General features: G+C 38.1%; 1 protein-coding gene across 5 annotated transcripts in view; it reads left to right on the forward strand.

Annotated features, from left to right (window-relative positions):
* The window catches only part of TLCD4 (TLC domain containing 4), a 40,440-nt gene that overhangs the window by 17,120 nt on the left and 7,259 nt on the right, over positions 1-16,061 (forward strand). For all 5 annotated transcript variants that reach the window (XM_072343743.1, XM_072343744.1, XM_072343742.1 and 2 more), the window contains 5 exons: positions 2,145-2,310; positions 6,078-6,167; positions 10,339-10,397; positions 12,129-12,223; positions 14,262-14,335. In XM_072343743.1, coding sequence (XP_072199844.1) covers positions 2,153-2,310; positions 6,078-6,167; positions 10,339-10,397; positions 12,129-12,223; positions 14,262-14,335 — 476 coding nt within the window. In that variant the 5' untranslated portion in view covers positions 2,145-2,152. The remainder of the gene's footprint in view (positions 1-2,144; positions 2,311-6,077; positions 6,168-10,338; positions 10,398-12,128; positions 12,224-14,261; positions 14,336-16,061) is intronic.

Here is a 16,061-nt window from a genome sequence, read left to right on the forward strand (position 1 = left end):
ATATTACGTGCCTAACAAACTCTTCTGGTGCTGAGGAGTGCTGGTGCTGCAAGAAAAAACATGGTTTTCTTTTGTCCAAGAGATTATGTCAGTGCCTTTGAAAACCAGAGGTAATGGTGTAGCCACTGTAGATGAGTATAATTAGTAGTGTGAGAATTGTCATCTTCATCTTCTAGTCAAAAGGATGAAGGAGATGTGATTGATGTTCAGTGGTTTGCTATTCTTCAGAAGAGTTTTGGCTTCTTTCACGTGCTTTAGGAATTAGACCAACCCTATTTTTCCTTACATGGTCCAAGAGAGACTTCCTACAAATTAAATGGTATGATAACAAAGTTCCAGCCCCTGGAGTGCAGTCTGGCACCACTCACTGCTCCTTGGTGTGTTTACAGAAATGATTGATTTATTCCTTCAAACTGACAAGTCTTAGAAAATCAGACTTAACCCCCAGGGTCTCTAGTAATAAAAATTGCATAAAACTGGATCTGTGCTTGGTGTACTCTTTGTCAGTGGAGAAATGTAGTGAGAATGGTATGGAAGTACTTGAGAGAACATGGGATGTGCAGGCTAGTGTTTGAAACCAGTAGAATGCCCTTAAATATGTTCTAGAGTAATCTACTGCTGAGCTAGAACTGGTCATCAGATAGCCAGGATGTGTTGCAATGTATGTACTTTCAAATTCTGATTTGGAGTAAAGGTGCTCTTTGTGAACTGAACCTTCTCATTGTGCTCACTTATCTGTAGTTTGGGTTGAGTTGCACTGCAGACCAGGAGCATATGGGCTAGCTTGTCAGTGTTAATGTAGAACATATTTCCATACACTCACTCGCCATCTACCCTACATACTTAAATGACTGTACTTATTTTTTTATTTTTTTTACAAGTTGTTATTTTAAATAAAGGACTTTAATTTCTTTCTTTCCTTTGTTCTCCCTGATACTTGTTACTTGCCATCTGCAATGCAGATATGATTCCAAAAATCTAATGCACATTCCCTCATTCCACAATACATGTGAAGTGAGTGTGTATTATATCATTCTATCCATTTTTTTTTCTTAATTTATTATCTTTTTTTAAGCATCAGATTGTTGTTGTAATATCAAATTATGCTAACCGGTAAGTCTTCTATTTGTTTTCAGGTGTGACAGCAGTTAGCTAAATAAGGATCCAAGTAGCCATTTAAATAGCTCAAAACAAACCATTTGCTGTGAGTTTTTTTCCAATTTGTGTTCATCTTAATACAAATTGACTTTTTTAAGAGTTTGTGGCCTTTGCGGGTCTTGGAATATAAAACATTTCACATACATCAGACCAGAGATGTGTGTCAGATGTTTGTGACATCTGAGAAATACTGCTCTGCCTTGGGACATACTGGAGATCTGTGAGAAATGACTGAAGCATTTAGCGACTGGCAATTGTGTTTTGACGTGGTTAGTGACTGATTTAGGCCTCATGAAGTAGCTAAGTGGTCCAGTATCTGAAATAATTGGTTGTGATGATGGGGAGCTTCTTGGTATGTCCAAAGATTAGGCTTTTGTGTGAAGAAGAAAGCCTGAATGGTGTTGCCTGCACTATATTGCAAGGAGAAGCCCTTAGTTAGGCACAAAAGTGCAAATCAAGAAACCTGGTCTCTGTAGAGTGCAGAGTATAGCTGCAGTGAGGCTGTTGCTTACTGAAGCCTCCTTAGCTGTCCTGAAAATCTCTGCCACGCTTCTGTGACTTCACTGTCACTTTTTGAAGTGCTGTCGGTAGCAGTCAGTCTGTTAAGAATGAGAAGAGTTTTACCATTGGAGCTTCTTGGGCAGGAGTGGAAAGTTGTGAGCCATTCCTTGCAGTGCTCAGGGAGTGGAGGGTTCAGTCACAGAGGTTGGGAAAGCTGTGGTGTTATCCCACTTTTCTTTGCTTGAGCATAGAAAATGTACATACAAGTTAAAAAGCAAAAATACTGCATTAAAAAAAAAAAAAAAACAACAAAACAAAACAAAACCAAAAACTCCATAACTTGTACATTTAAAAAAATAATTCTGGGGACATTTTTATACTGTTAGTGAATAGTGTTTTCATTAAGGAGTTAGCTGTCAAAGACGCTCTGCTGCTTTAAGTTGAATGGTCGGTGAACTTAAATTAACAACTGCTTCTCTTTACAGGCTGAAGAATGATGGCTTCCTTCAGCAACCTGACTATTGGTATTGTTCTCGCCAGTTTTACCGTATTCCAGCTCCTGTTCCATGTTTTAAGCTCTTGGGTGTCAACACGGATAACACCTGGTTTTAGCAATCTCAGCCAAAAAAGGAAGATTGAATGGAATTCAAGGTAAAGTGTTCAAAACAAATGGTAGCTAATGAACTGCCACCTGTGTGCATATATTGAAAACTACAGATAAGGATATTGGTTAAATGACTTCTCTGTGATGCTTCTAGTCAGAGAATGGGTATAAAATTCCTTACCCCCTGACATATGTGAAAATCATTTCTATTTCAATTTTTTTCTGTTATCTTAATGATAGTATTTCTCTGCGTCATGCTTTTGTGTGCAAAGTAAGCTACTCTCATCTCTCACTACTACTACACTGCATCCTCCTTTAGATAGGTTTTCCAAGATATTTGCTGAACTGTCATTGTAGTATTGTGGCGAGGCAGAGTTACACTACAGCTGCAGGACAGCTATATTTGTGTTTTGATGAGGAAGGGGAGGAGGATGCTGTGAGATGTAGGGTGAGTGTTCAGAAAGGAGTAGTGGAAAACTGGTCTAAAAGCCTGCCTTGATCCCTTTGTGTCTGTACAGTCCTGCCACTGGGATGTGTGTACCTGTGCTACACCTGCTCCTTGGGCACAGCATGGGCAGCAGCTTGTGCAGCCCTGTGAACCTTTCCCTAGGAAGATGCTGTACTCCTTCTTAAGCTCTAAAGGAAGTATGGAGTAGTAACTGCAAGCAGGATAATCACTGAGGTTTTATTACAGAAAACTACTTTGAAAGAGTATGTCTAGTACAAAAGTTTCTCTATCCAGAATGAATTGGTACAATCTAACTGCATGCTCAAATGGCCTATTGAACTTTTAAAATATTTTTCAGGTGTTTCTCAAATTCTGTGTTGAGAAGTGTGTGCTGTACGGCTGTCACTGCACTCAAAAAGCATTACCGTTATTGCTCTCCCTCCCCGTCCTCTCTAAAGGCATTATCAAGTGGATGCTTTTAAAGTTATTTCCTTGTCTGTGCAACATTAGTAACTCAAATAGTTTTGTCCTTCATTCGGCAAATGTCTGCTGGAAGTGCTTTTAATGGCACCATCTTAATTTCAGTTCGATCTTTGAATAATTGTGTATCTACCTAAACATCTTTCTAGCTTGCCAGCTCAGTATATAAGTGCAAACTGAATTTTATCTCTGTGTTAGAAATTGACAATAAAGTCCACTAGGGAAACTAAAACGTTATCATATTGGAGTTGAACTTTTGTCTCAAAGCCCACATCAAGTGACCCCTAAATTGCATAATAAGGTTTCTGAGGACATATCTCATGCCTGGTAGCATTATGGTAAGTTGAAAAGCTTTGCATAACAACACACAAGTTGTTTCATTGTGATCACAAGTGTGTGCTGGAAATAAGCTGCTCTGTAATCTCTGGGCTACTTTGCAGTAAGGTGTTTAATTACTCAAGTTGGAAGAGCACCTCAAGCTGTGCCCTTCTTTTTAACTTGTTTCCACAGTTTTTCTTGGAGCAGGATGTTGATGTGAGCACACAGATAAGTTGTGGTTCAGTTCTGGAATTAGGAGGCATGCAACATGGGGCACAGCTCATCAGCAGTTTCTTGGTTTTTTATCTGAGGAGGGCATGGAGTGAAAGAAGGGCTGATGGTGCTGGTGATTCTGGAAGAGGTTTTGTTAACTCTGCTAGCCAAGAGCAGCACTTCACCATACTGCTTCCTCACTTACACATCTCACTAAAGTGAAGAAACGCCCCAAGGTGTATAGTATGTGTTCACAGAATAGAGACAGGCACATATGTACTGTGTATATGGCCATGCACATGGAGGAAGTTACTATCTCCAGTTAAAATGAGTTTGATTAGCTTAAATATTTTAAAAGTAGATGTTTGTTCTTCTGTCTTACATTCAGCTGGTGTAGGGAGGGCTCAGACAAATGGTTCTGTTGGCAGTCCTGAAGGAAACTGGCACAGAGGATGGTCATGCATTTTTATCAGCTCAGCTGGGTCTGGAAGACGGCATCTGCCTGAAATGAGCTGCAGCATTGAAAATATGTTGTTAGTTTTGAGGGTTTTGTCAATCGAGTGTTTGAGCTGCAGCTCTGGGTCGTGTTTTCCATATTGTCAGTTTGTTTATTCTGACCTTCCAAGAGTTAAGAACCAATAAAGAAACTGATTCAGCGATCTTTAAGCGTGTGCATTCTCAGATTGAATTCAAAGTTGCACTTCAACACAAATGTGCCGTAACTTTCTAATTTGTCATACAGAAGTTTCTGTCACCTCTTCTACAATATATATTTGTACCGCTATTATGCCGTTGTGAAAATACATACATTTGGGAGGAAAAGAATACAGATACAGTTTACCAGTGCAGCTGTTATACTTTTTTTTTCTTTGCAGTTTAATGAGGAGTTAAAGGATGCAGGCTTTGACAGTAATTTCTAAGAAATGTACTGAGCTTGATAACTTGACCTAGTTTCCATATTAAAATGGAGTATTTCTCTTCTTCTATGGAGAAACTTCAAAGTCCAGAACTGAGGAAGAAATCTGCCGCTTTTCTTTTTCCCTTTCTTTGTTTTTCCTTCTTTTTTCTTCTCTTTTCCTCTTCAAGTGCTGTGTTTGTATGTAGCTTATAAGCTTATCCGGGCTAATGTTTGAATGAACAGCCACTCCTGAGACAAACTGCAAGCTAATGAAGCATACACTAGGACAGATTTTACTTCCTTCAATGCTGTGCTCTCCTAAATTTCTCAAGAAGTAACCTTGCATGCCATGCTTTGTTTTAAAAAGGATACAAAGTTCCTGGTCTTATGTAGTTCTGTGTTGTGAGAGTCAATGTTTTAATTAAATCACTAATTATTATTGAAGCTCTGATGACTGAGTTTTCCTTTGTTTAAAGTTTTTATATAAAAGGCCTGTGCTATAATAAATATTAAATGTTCACATGCAGCCAGTTCCATTTGGCTATTCAGCTTGTGTTTATCCATTTTCTGGCATATGATTGAAAAAGCCGTTGAAAGTTACATGATGACACTCTTTATGCAAATGGTACATAGAGACTTGTTTTATGAGAAGTGATCGAATTTTCTCATACCAATAGAAGACAATACATCCCTTGGAAACAGACTAAATCCCTCTTTATTTGGTAAGCCTTCTAGAGGGGAAAAAAGAAAAGGACACAACCTGGCCATGCATGTAGCCTGCCTGCTTCTAGCACAGGGTGCACCCTGCAAGCACTTGTGGGCTTGGCTGATTCCTGTGGCTTTGTGTAAGACAGGAGGAGTATGAAATAGTGCAAGTGAGGCTGCAAGCTGGTAAGAAGCTGCTGCTGTTGCACCTCAGGTATGCAGTTGCAGCTCTTGGTTATATAAGTTTATTCTTTGAGGGCCTGAATTTACTTCAAGTGTTCTAGAAATTTTCTGAAATTTTCACCACTAGGATTTTCACATAATGCCCCTCTTTGCAAAACCCAGGCTCACTTTTGGGTCATCTTGGTGCCTGGAAGGAGGAGCCTACTGCTGTGGTACTCACAGGCCAGTATAATATCAAGGTGCTTTCCTGTAGGCTTTCCATCAAACAAAGCTATGCAGTATTTGTTTAAGAACTGGATGTGGTTTTATTTTTAAGTATTCAGTAACATATGGGTTACTTTGAAAAACAAAGAACACCTGTAGATCTCAGTTACTTTAGTTTGAAACCACTCTTTCTCTTCAGTGCTTGTCCCTGATCCCCATCAGAAGATATTTCTTTCCTACCTGTCACTGTGTAAGTGGTAAAGCAGAGATGCGGTGAGGCATGGCTTTGGATGTATCGTACCTGCAGTACAATACAGACAGTTATGACTGGCAGTATCTCCTTGTGACTGTGCTCTGTTTTTCAGGACAGTGTCCACATTCCATGCCTTGGTGGTTGGTGGATTTTGTCTGTATATTTTGTTGTACGACGAAGCTGTTAATGCTGACCATCTCTGGTAAGACATGTTACTTACATGTTGTGTTTACGCAGTCAGATAACATAATAGAGCATGGAAAAAATATCCTGCAGTTTATTCACTACTGTAGTAAATATTTTATTTCTCTTTAAAATATACAGTTTGATGTATTTGATTTTGTCCATACTACTTTACAGTTCCAGATTATTTTGTTAGTGCTAATGCCCTTAGTGTATTGTCTCTGTAAAGTGGGGTAGGTGCAATGCAGAGAGTTGATTTGTAATTGCTTATTATGTTACTAATCTGTAGGACTGGGAGTCTAACCCAGTTGGCAAGACTGAAACTACACTACTTAGTACAGTTACTTTTAAATCAAGTTGAAATGCTCTTGCAAGTCATGGGGGAAAAACTGGAGCCTACTATCTATATAAAATACATACATGAATGGTGAGAAGTTAGGATGTTATACTATAGCCTCCCAGAAGGCTTCTACCAAGGAGTAGGAAGGAGTTCTAAGGGATGCTATCTTTGTAGGGAATATAAACTTTTAATAAATAGATTTCAAACGTTTCCTCTATCAAACATTCCATCTTAAGCTTCCTTTTTTAAAAAAAAACAATCATTTATTTATTTAATGTCTAGTTTCACTGTGTTACATTGTTTTGTTTCATGCTTATTTTTGTGGGGCAGGCTATGTGTCTTGCTTTTATTTAATTGGTATTTTGACATCTCACTCTCACTACCTTCTGGATCTGTCACTCTGGAAGAGGCCATGTTACTCCTGAAGAGTGATTAACTACTGCAAGCTTTGTTTCATATTTCTGCCATAGGCTGCTATTTTTAACTTTGTTGTAGGTCTACAGTACAATTCAGTTTAAACTCATGTAAATTTAATGTCTGATGTTTATTCTGCTCTTTTGGTATTGTAAACCAATGATGGTATGGACTAGAGAAGACTGGGTGCTTGAAGCTATGAATTCTGATGGTATCTCTGCCACTGATTTCTTACGTGGCTTTCTTAAGTGTAACACTGATTCATAATGTGCATTTGAACAATGCTGGCCTCTTACTTTTGTAGTGATATGTGATTAATTGTTGCTTTGATTTTTTTTTTTTCATTGTATTCTGGTATCTTTGGAGTGCCTATATACAATCTTCAGTATCTTATGAGAGTGTTAGCCTTGTTTAAAAGCAGTGGGTTATTGTAACTTGATATCTGTATGGATTGTGGTAAGCTTTATCATATACAAGTTTTTTATCTTGGTTTGCTTGAGTAGACCTTGTTCTAAACAATACAAAAAAGAAAGAAGTATCGCTTGCTGGTGATAAGTTGTCTGCACGCTTACTAAATTATCCCGGTATATATAAAAAATAAAATCAAATAGAAAATTAAGTTTTCAAAAATTATCTTTAATTCTTAACAAGTTTAAGAAAGGCTGTGAGATTTTTGTGTGCTGCTTTGAAAATTTAGCCTCATTTATGGAGCCTTAGCGTCCCGTATTATGTAAAAATACCATAGGACACAATTTTTTGGGGGAGGGAAATTATTCTGTATTTCTACTATTGCTTCTAAGTATTTCTTCTGTTTGGATACACTTATAATGATGATTATAATGAATTAAAACTTTGTGTTGTGCTTCTTCTGTCAGAAACTACCAGTGAAGCCAGAATCACAGGTCAGTTTCCTCAGCCATTGCAGGTGTATATTTTTTCCTAAGGCTGATTTTCATGTTACTCTTATAAAGGAGATAGCTAGCATTTGTCTCTGCATTCCTCCATACGTTGTGCTGATTCCCTCTCTGTGGTGACTGAAGCCCTCACTGATGACCATACAGTGCTTTAATCAATTTGCAGCCTGCTTTGTGACCTAGATGTACTATAAAATTTAATCTGTCACTTTTCTGTTGATTTGTTGCTGAATTCACCTAGTTTTGATTTTTAACTGAATATGGCTGAAGAGGAAAAAGCAAATTCTGAGGGACTATTCTAAGGCTGTTCCGTCATGGAAATCAAATGCCCTTTTGAAATGCAGTCATAAGCTATGGAGCTCATATCTTCTGCAGATATGAAGGATGCATGAGCCTTTCATTAGGAGTGTCTTATAAGCAGTGCAAGAAGCATTTGAGTCTAATTTCAGCAGTTTGTGTGTGCCCAGAAATCCTTGATGCAACTTTTACTCATGTAGCCTGAAAGGATTACAGTGGTACTCCAGTTTTAGACCACTGTCACTCCTGCCTTCTGTTTATTGCCATGGTCTTTGTATAGCCATTGACTGTATGATCACGTCCATTTATTCTCTGCAGGATTTGATTCTTTTATATCTGTGATGGAAAGCCATAGATTCCAATCGTCAACATATGTCAGCCTTACTTCTGAGCTCATGCAATGCTTAAATGCGTGGTGATGACGATACATATAGGTCTTGAAAGGGTGTCAGGATTCCTACTAGGGCATTGGGTGCAATGGAGAGAGGATGTGGTGCTGCTGTCAGATAATGTCTGAAATTAGATACAATAGGTCCTAGCGAAAGATGATAGACTGGACTGTGCATATGCCACAGAAGGTTCATCAGCCTGGCATTTTTACACCTTTTTTGATGGTCTAGGACTTTCCCTACCACTTGCCCTATTTTCTACATGTGAAGAGAATAGCTAACTAGCATAAGTAATGTAGAAATTGTTTTTGAGATAATAACATGGTAGAAAATGTGTAGGTGGTAGAGATTAGGAAAGGAGAGAGAGAGAAGGTGTGAAGCTACAGCTCAATTCACATATTTACAAGAGAGCCAGCTTTTTTGCGCCACTGTCCACGTTGCAGTCATTAACATTTTTGAAGTTAAAGTGTTTTTATCTAGTAGACTGTATCTGAAAAATATCTGGGGAAAAAAAAAAACCAAAACCAACACAAAAACAAACTTGAAGAAAGTTGGCTGAGGATCCTTGTGTTTTATCTGCCCGTGTGTGTTCCTGTAATTCATTTGCCACATATACCTCCTGAGCAGTCGTAAAAGAGACCTCTCCTGCTTGTTCAAGTCACTCCCTGTTTGTCATTCCTGGCACTTGTCTGCAGCTCAGTTTTGATGCAGGCATCAGGGCTCATAAACTTGACAGCATTTCCTATTCAAGCTGATAGATTGGGAAATCCAGAACCTTTTAGACTGAATTCTATATTTTCTGTTAACTGAGATTAATTTGGGATTGTAATGGACTTTTCTTGAAGGTACTGAGAGATGACAAATGGGTAGCACGGCTGTGCGCACTGTCAAAGTGTTGGTCCGGAAGGGCAGGAGAAGGCTTGTTGCAAGATTATGATTCTCTCAGAAATGCTGATTGGAGGTTTTGGGCAGCCCACATCTTATGATTCTGTTGATATGTCACTTGAAGCTCGGTGTGTTGTTTACATGAAACGCATTTAAATTAGATGCACAAAGTAAGGTTTTCTTTTGTTTGTTTTTGTTTGTTTAATAAAAAAGAAAAGATCTTTGAGCAGAGGAAAGGGGAATTGCTTACCTCAAGGTAGCAATGCACAGAGGGTAATGGAAGAAAGAACAAATAGAAGTTACTTGCTGTAATGTGAATGCTTCTTCTTGAGCAGTGTTCACAAGTCTTGTTTTTGAACATACTAGAGGGGCTTCTGGTTTTTATTTGCTCTTAAGAGCTTTGCTGAGTCTTTGGCACCAAAAAGGAAGGCACAGAAGGTGTGAAACTACTCTGAAAAACATTTTTTGCTGGAAGGTTCCTTGGCTTCAAAGAATAGGCAAATAATTCCTTTTGTCTCCTTCTATTCTGTTTATTCCTATAAGCATTCATCTTCTCACAAATATGAAAAGCACCAGCTGAGATATTTTTGTCATCTGTCACGAAGTTTTAGTACTGGCAGAAGAAAAAAATGTAGATGAGGGCTGTCAGTCAGAGTGCTGTGATTCTGCTGGGGCTGTTTACTTCCATTTGCTGTTGCCAGTGAAGCTGGCCCAGGGCACTTGCTGGTTTTCCGTGCTGGTGTGTAGCCAGGGACAGTTGGCAGATGTCTTGTATCTGCCTGGAAAGGAATTCATTTCTCTAACTTTGATCTGTAGCCAAATCTCACCATATCTTACTGTTGGGACAAACATTAGGTAATTTCACAGGCATGATGATGTTTGATATGTATGTGTCCTCTGCAAATTACCTTGTTATGAAGGTTTAACTGTGCGTTTTTGGTATTTTTACAGGGGTGACCCTTCAATTGTGAAACTGAATATTGCTATTACCACAGGCTACCTCATTTCTGGTAATTATGCAACATCATCTTTATAATGCGCTCAACCTATTTATTTATGTTGAGTCACTATCCTATATATTTATATTCATCTTGAGACACTGTTTCAGAGACGTGATGTGTGTATGAGTTTTGAAATCCACAGCAGAAGCTGTATTGCAATGGAGTCGTGGGGTTGTGGTGAAATTGCAGAATATGAAAGATGGGAATGGTGTCTCCCCAGGCAGTAAGGAAATGCCATGGCGTGGCTTTGTGATGGTTTGGTACCCAACTGCCAACTCCAGATTGTTCTTTAGCCACTTCAGAAGGCGTGGAGGTGGCTCACTACCTGGAACTCAACATATAACCCTCAATTCAAATTGAGGCAAATGATGCCATTGGATCTCACTTGCCCACCTTCTAATTTCCCTTCAAAGTAAAATTAAGTCACCTATATAACTTGAAAATTTAGAATTATTTTTTTTAAATACAGCATTAACACTTAAATATGTTGATGTTCTGAATTATTGATTGTTAACTAAAACTGGCATGGGAATTTTGCAACAAAACTGGAACTTTTGTTTGTGTTGCTGACTTGCCAAAATGAAAACTCTGTAACATGGACTATTTTCTGGGAAAACTTCCCCTGTTTGGATGGAGTCTTTCACCAGAGACTGCACTGTATACTGAATTATCTCTTGCAGTTGATTTCTCACTAATGGGATTGGCGATCAGCACATGCAGTTTGAGTCTCTGGTTTGTCTGTAAGGAGAACTTCATCTTCCGTGTTTAAATTCATTGGTATCTATTTCTAAATAGTTACGCATTAGGCTTTCATTATGAATTAATGAATGCATTTGAACAGAGACCTGAACTTGGCCACTCGTTCTCTTTCCTTCCTTATGTAGTTAATGTTTAATTATTAATATGTAGTGGAGCAGCTATATCAGATAATACAGAGTTCTGCCTGAGAACAGCTCGTATAAGAGGTTGAGGTACTCACTGGAGATAGAAAAAGCATAACGATAAGGTCTTTGATTCTGAACCTTGATCTCTAGTATTCCATTCAAAGTACCAAGTACTCATTTATTTGGAGAAAGTAGAGGCAGAAATTGCTTATTCCAGAAAATTTTCTGAAATCTCATACAGTCACAGGACAAGAAAAACTTTTCTGTCAAAGCTTTCTTTACAGCATTAACTCAAGTCCACTGTATTGCTCTTGCAGTGACTGGGAATCTCTGATTATGTTAAGTGGGCATGCTTCTCATTCCAAGTGTTTCTTGCACAGGGTTAATGGTTCCTTGGTTGCAAGTATAATGTTCTGATTCACTATAGTTCTCCATAGCAGATTCTTGCTTTTACTGTAGACATTTGTACGTTGCTATGTATATCCCTTCCCACCCCACTTTTTTTGGTCACTTGTTCCAAATATGTGGATTTGTAAGTGTGAGGTCTTCATATCAGGTTCTGAATCCACTGTTTCCTTCCAGAATACTTCAGCTAAAGGTATTGTCCCCATACTTCTGTTGATATGGAAGATAATTTATGGCAGCTTTTGGAATAACACTTGCTTAATATTTTGTCAGATCTTTTTTTTTTTCTTTTTTTACTGGAAAAACATCTTTAGGATAAAGTGTGTTTCTACTGTTAGCATACATTGGCAATCATACCTCTACATACCTCTAAAAACTAGGAGAAACATTATTCTTGGGTAAATGGCAGGATATTAGCTTCTTTTTTAACGTTATTTATTTTCTCTTGTAGATTTGTTGCTTATTATTATCTACTGGAAGGCAATTGGTGACAAATTTTTTGTAATACATCACTTGGCAGCTCTGTATGCTTATTATTTTGTACTGGTGAGTGTTGTATTCTCTAGTAATGTAACAAGCAAATGAGAATGGTGACAATGCTTTTATGAATCTTGTTTCTTTAATGTTTAAAAAAGTTATTTGCTGGTTGCTGTGTTACTTTTGTGACAGGCATATTTCTATCTTCAATACAGAGGCCACAAAATCACCAGTGTGAACACTTAGTTGAAAAAACAGAAGATGGTGTCAAATGTTTTGCTTGTTACTGCATTTTTAAGACCATTGGTCAGTGATGTCTAACTCTGGATGTGGTTCTGTAGATTTTTTTTTTCTTTTTATTTAAAAGCAGCAACAAAAACAAACAAGAAACCCCAAAAACTTTGTTATTGTATGCACTTATGTCACCCAGACATGAACATTTTATTTTTATGGAGGTAGGATTATGAAATCTACTCCACTTTCAGTTATTAAACAACTGGCATGCAGCATGTATTCATATGTAAAATAAGCATGCTAATCTGAAAAATGAACAATCGTATGAAGTTCCCAGTTGCATATGATAAAGTAACTATATCTGCTGTTCAGCTTAAACTAACTTTAAGCTTTGTTATAACTGAGATTTCTCAATTAAGTGTGTGCTTTTCGTTTGTTTTGTTACGAAGATTGATGCTGACCCTTTGAGACTTTTTCCAACATTGCTTTGGTAGGGAGGCAGTTGATGATTAACTGTGTGTATCTATCAATATCTGTGGCATATGTGCATGCATCGATGATATAAGGGGAAGAAAAGGATATTCTTCTAGGGCGAAGACTAACTCTATTACTCTTTGCTGCTGATTTACTGCTGGAATTGCTAAGATGCCTTTGTGATTTGGTAGAAATCCTGCTGACCTCCAGAGTAATGCTGCTAAATCACTTCTGAAAAGCTCATTCAGTAAATAAAGAAATCCTATGAAACAGAATGTACATCACTTACCATGTCTCGTTTCACTAGCTACTTCATGAATCTCAGGCTTAAAATATTTAAAAATGTGTTGAGATGTCAGATTACTGCCAGATTTCCCATGTAACCATTTAAAGGGAATGAAGTAGATTGACAAGTAAATACTCTGTTTCGGGTTGGAGATAATTGGATCTACTAGTATTGTCATGAATGAAACGAATTAGAACTGGATATTAGAGTAATGGAAATATCACTGCTCAGGCTAATTCCCCATGCAGAAAGATCAGTAGTTATTTCTGGAGTAAATAATATAGTGTGAACTTTAAGTTCCATTTATTATTTGGGTCCAACTCTCCCACTAGATGTTTATGTGCCATGGGTTGTTCAGGAATAAGGATGAGTTTTGTTTATCTCTACACCTGCCAAGTGCTGCTTGCCCAGTCCTGGTGGAGTGGGATACTATTTCCAGCTCGTAACACAACCAAAAGATAAGACAGAGAAGCCTCTGTACTTTGTCACTTAGAGGGAGGTGTTCAGTTACAATGTGTTTTGGTGGAAAAGTTCCATGCTATTATCTGGATACCAACATAGGGAAGACAAAGTCTTCTTCCAGCCTAGGGGATGTGGCAGGGATTGCAACACAACTAGAAGGCAGGGGAAAATTTCAAGGGCTTTGTGCGCACTTTCTGCTGCCAAATAAGAGCTCGTAATTCATCTTGATGTAGGTCAGTTGCGTTCCTAAAACAGTTCAGGGACATTCTTCACCTTACTGATTTTGTTTGTTTAAACATGAGAAATCCAGAATAGTTACAATCCTCTTAGACAGCAGCTGTACCATTACAGTTATATCCTACCAATTTCTGTGCCAGTCTCCTCTGGCTGGTTTTCCATTTCCTCTTATTTCTACTTCTTTTAAAGATTTATTAATAATAATAATAATAAAAAGCTACTGACTCATGGTATTTAAAGGACAATTCATTTTGGACTTGTAAGGAAGATGGCCACAGCTAAGAAACTTATGTACTGTCAGTTTTAATCAGGCCTTTGAGTCATTGTATCATTATTTGTATGCTTGAAGACTTCAGTCGAGGTTCATCTGCTAGACTGTTGATCTCTGTGTCTGCTTTGTCTTTGTCCAACCAGAGCAAAGGTCTGCTGGCTTATTTTGGGAACTTCCGTCTGCTTGCAGAGTTCTCCACTCCTTTTGTCAATCAGCGGTAAGTAGCTGTGGAGTTTTTACACAATTCTTTGTGTTTTGATCTATATTATTTGGGAAGGATTTTGTCATTGAATAGCTGCTGAAAGTAAACTTTAATTTATTTAGAGTTTCCTATCTGGAAATCTGTCTTGCTATGAAAACATTTAGCTGCTGTTGCTGCACAGCTGGTGTGCTCACCCCTGAGTTCCTTTTTAAAGCAGACCAACCTTCATATGAAATGCCAGATTTTCACACTTCTGTTTCAAAAATAGTTCTGGGTTCTGAGCTCTAAAATAAGAAGAGTAGCAAAACATCTAAATGCAGCGGTGGTAGTTAAGCTTTACACTGGTGATCAGAGAACAAAGTGTCAGGAGGTTCTTTAGCAGACTTCAGTGACAGTGGAAGACTGTTGTAGCTCCTGGTAGCAGCATCGCACTCAAACTGCTGCTGTATCAGAGAAGGCATGATAATGCCAAGGAGGGCATTTCCCAGAGCTCTGGGCTGGGTGCCTTCTGCTTCCTCTGCAGCTGCTGTGACCCAGCTGGGGAAACTGACCTGCCCCAGGACTTCATCTCAAAAGCAGGACCTTGGTATAGCATGGGGCTGCTGTCATCTCCTCCTCCTCTTCTTCCTCCTCCTCCTCTTCCTTTTTTTTTTTTTTTTTTTTTTTTTCTTTCTTTTGTTTGTGGTGTGGGGTCAGATCTCACAGTGCACCACGTAGCTGTTCTCATCCTTTCTGGGGTGTTTCTGCTTCGCTGATCCTTCTTTTGTAGTGTCTATTTTCCTTTCCAGGTGTCAGGTAGAGAAAGGGTGAGTGCAATTAAAAAGGGTCTCTAAGCCTTCAAACAAGGTGTCTGAGTATTACCTATTACTAGATTGTGATGGTTAACTCTGAAAGAGTTTTTGAGACTGTAGGATTCCTCGCATTTCTAAGAAAATGAAAATGAAAGGGTTGTGCTGAGGACCCTTCTGAATGTTGGCAGATTCAACTTAGGGGAGGGCAGGGTAACAGAGCTCTGCAGGACTGTCTCCATTTGTCCAAGGGAAGTCGAGTAGGCTGTTGTGGTCTAATTCAGGCTGTGTTCTGCATGCATAAAGAAACCAAGGAGTGAAGAAACACTTATATAATAATAATATATAATTATATAAATATTATATATATATATAATATATATATTATAATAATTATATTATATATATTATATATATAATATTATATATAATATAAATATTATATATTATTTCTTACACCTATAAGAGTAAGAAAGTGGGAGGTAGTGTATTCTGAAGGTGGTATCATATTCTAGATTTCTCTATTGGTGCTCATGTCCCACTCGTTTTCATAACTGACTTTTATCTGGATAGGATTTTGTACTGGAAATGGATGCTTACCTTTCAAATTTATTAAAAGTAGGCATTTTGGAAGTATAACATATACTACAGTGAGACTGTGTCCTTGAATACTCACATCTACTGCTTTCTGAGGAAAACAGAAGTCCCTGTGGGAGATGGTAAAGTCCTTTGCACTGAGGGATGTCATCTCATTAGTGCATGTTTTTTTTTTTCCATTACATTTGAAAAGAGCCAGACACTTAAGGCAGCAAGTGGTAGATAACGATAATGATTAGAGGTATTTAATTCAAGATTGTCCCCATGCCAAGCATTTAGGTCTTTTTATGTTAATGTCAACATTTATGCAGTTAATTATAAACTGTGCTGGGTAAAATGTTAACAATCACTGAGAT

This window comes from Excalfactoria chinensis, chromosome 8 (genome assembly GCF_039878825.1).
Source record: "Excalfactoria chinensis isolate bCotChi1 chromosome 8, bCotChi1.hap2, whole genome shotgun sequence".
NCBI lineage: Eukaryota > Metazoa > Chordata > Aves > Galliformes > Phasianidae > Excalfactoria > Excalfactoria chinensis.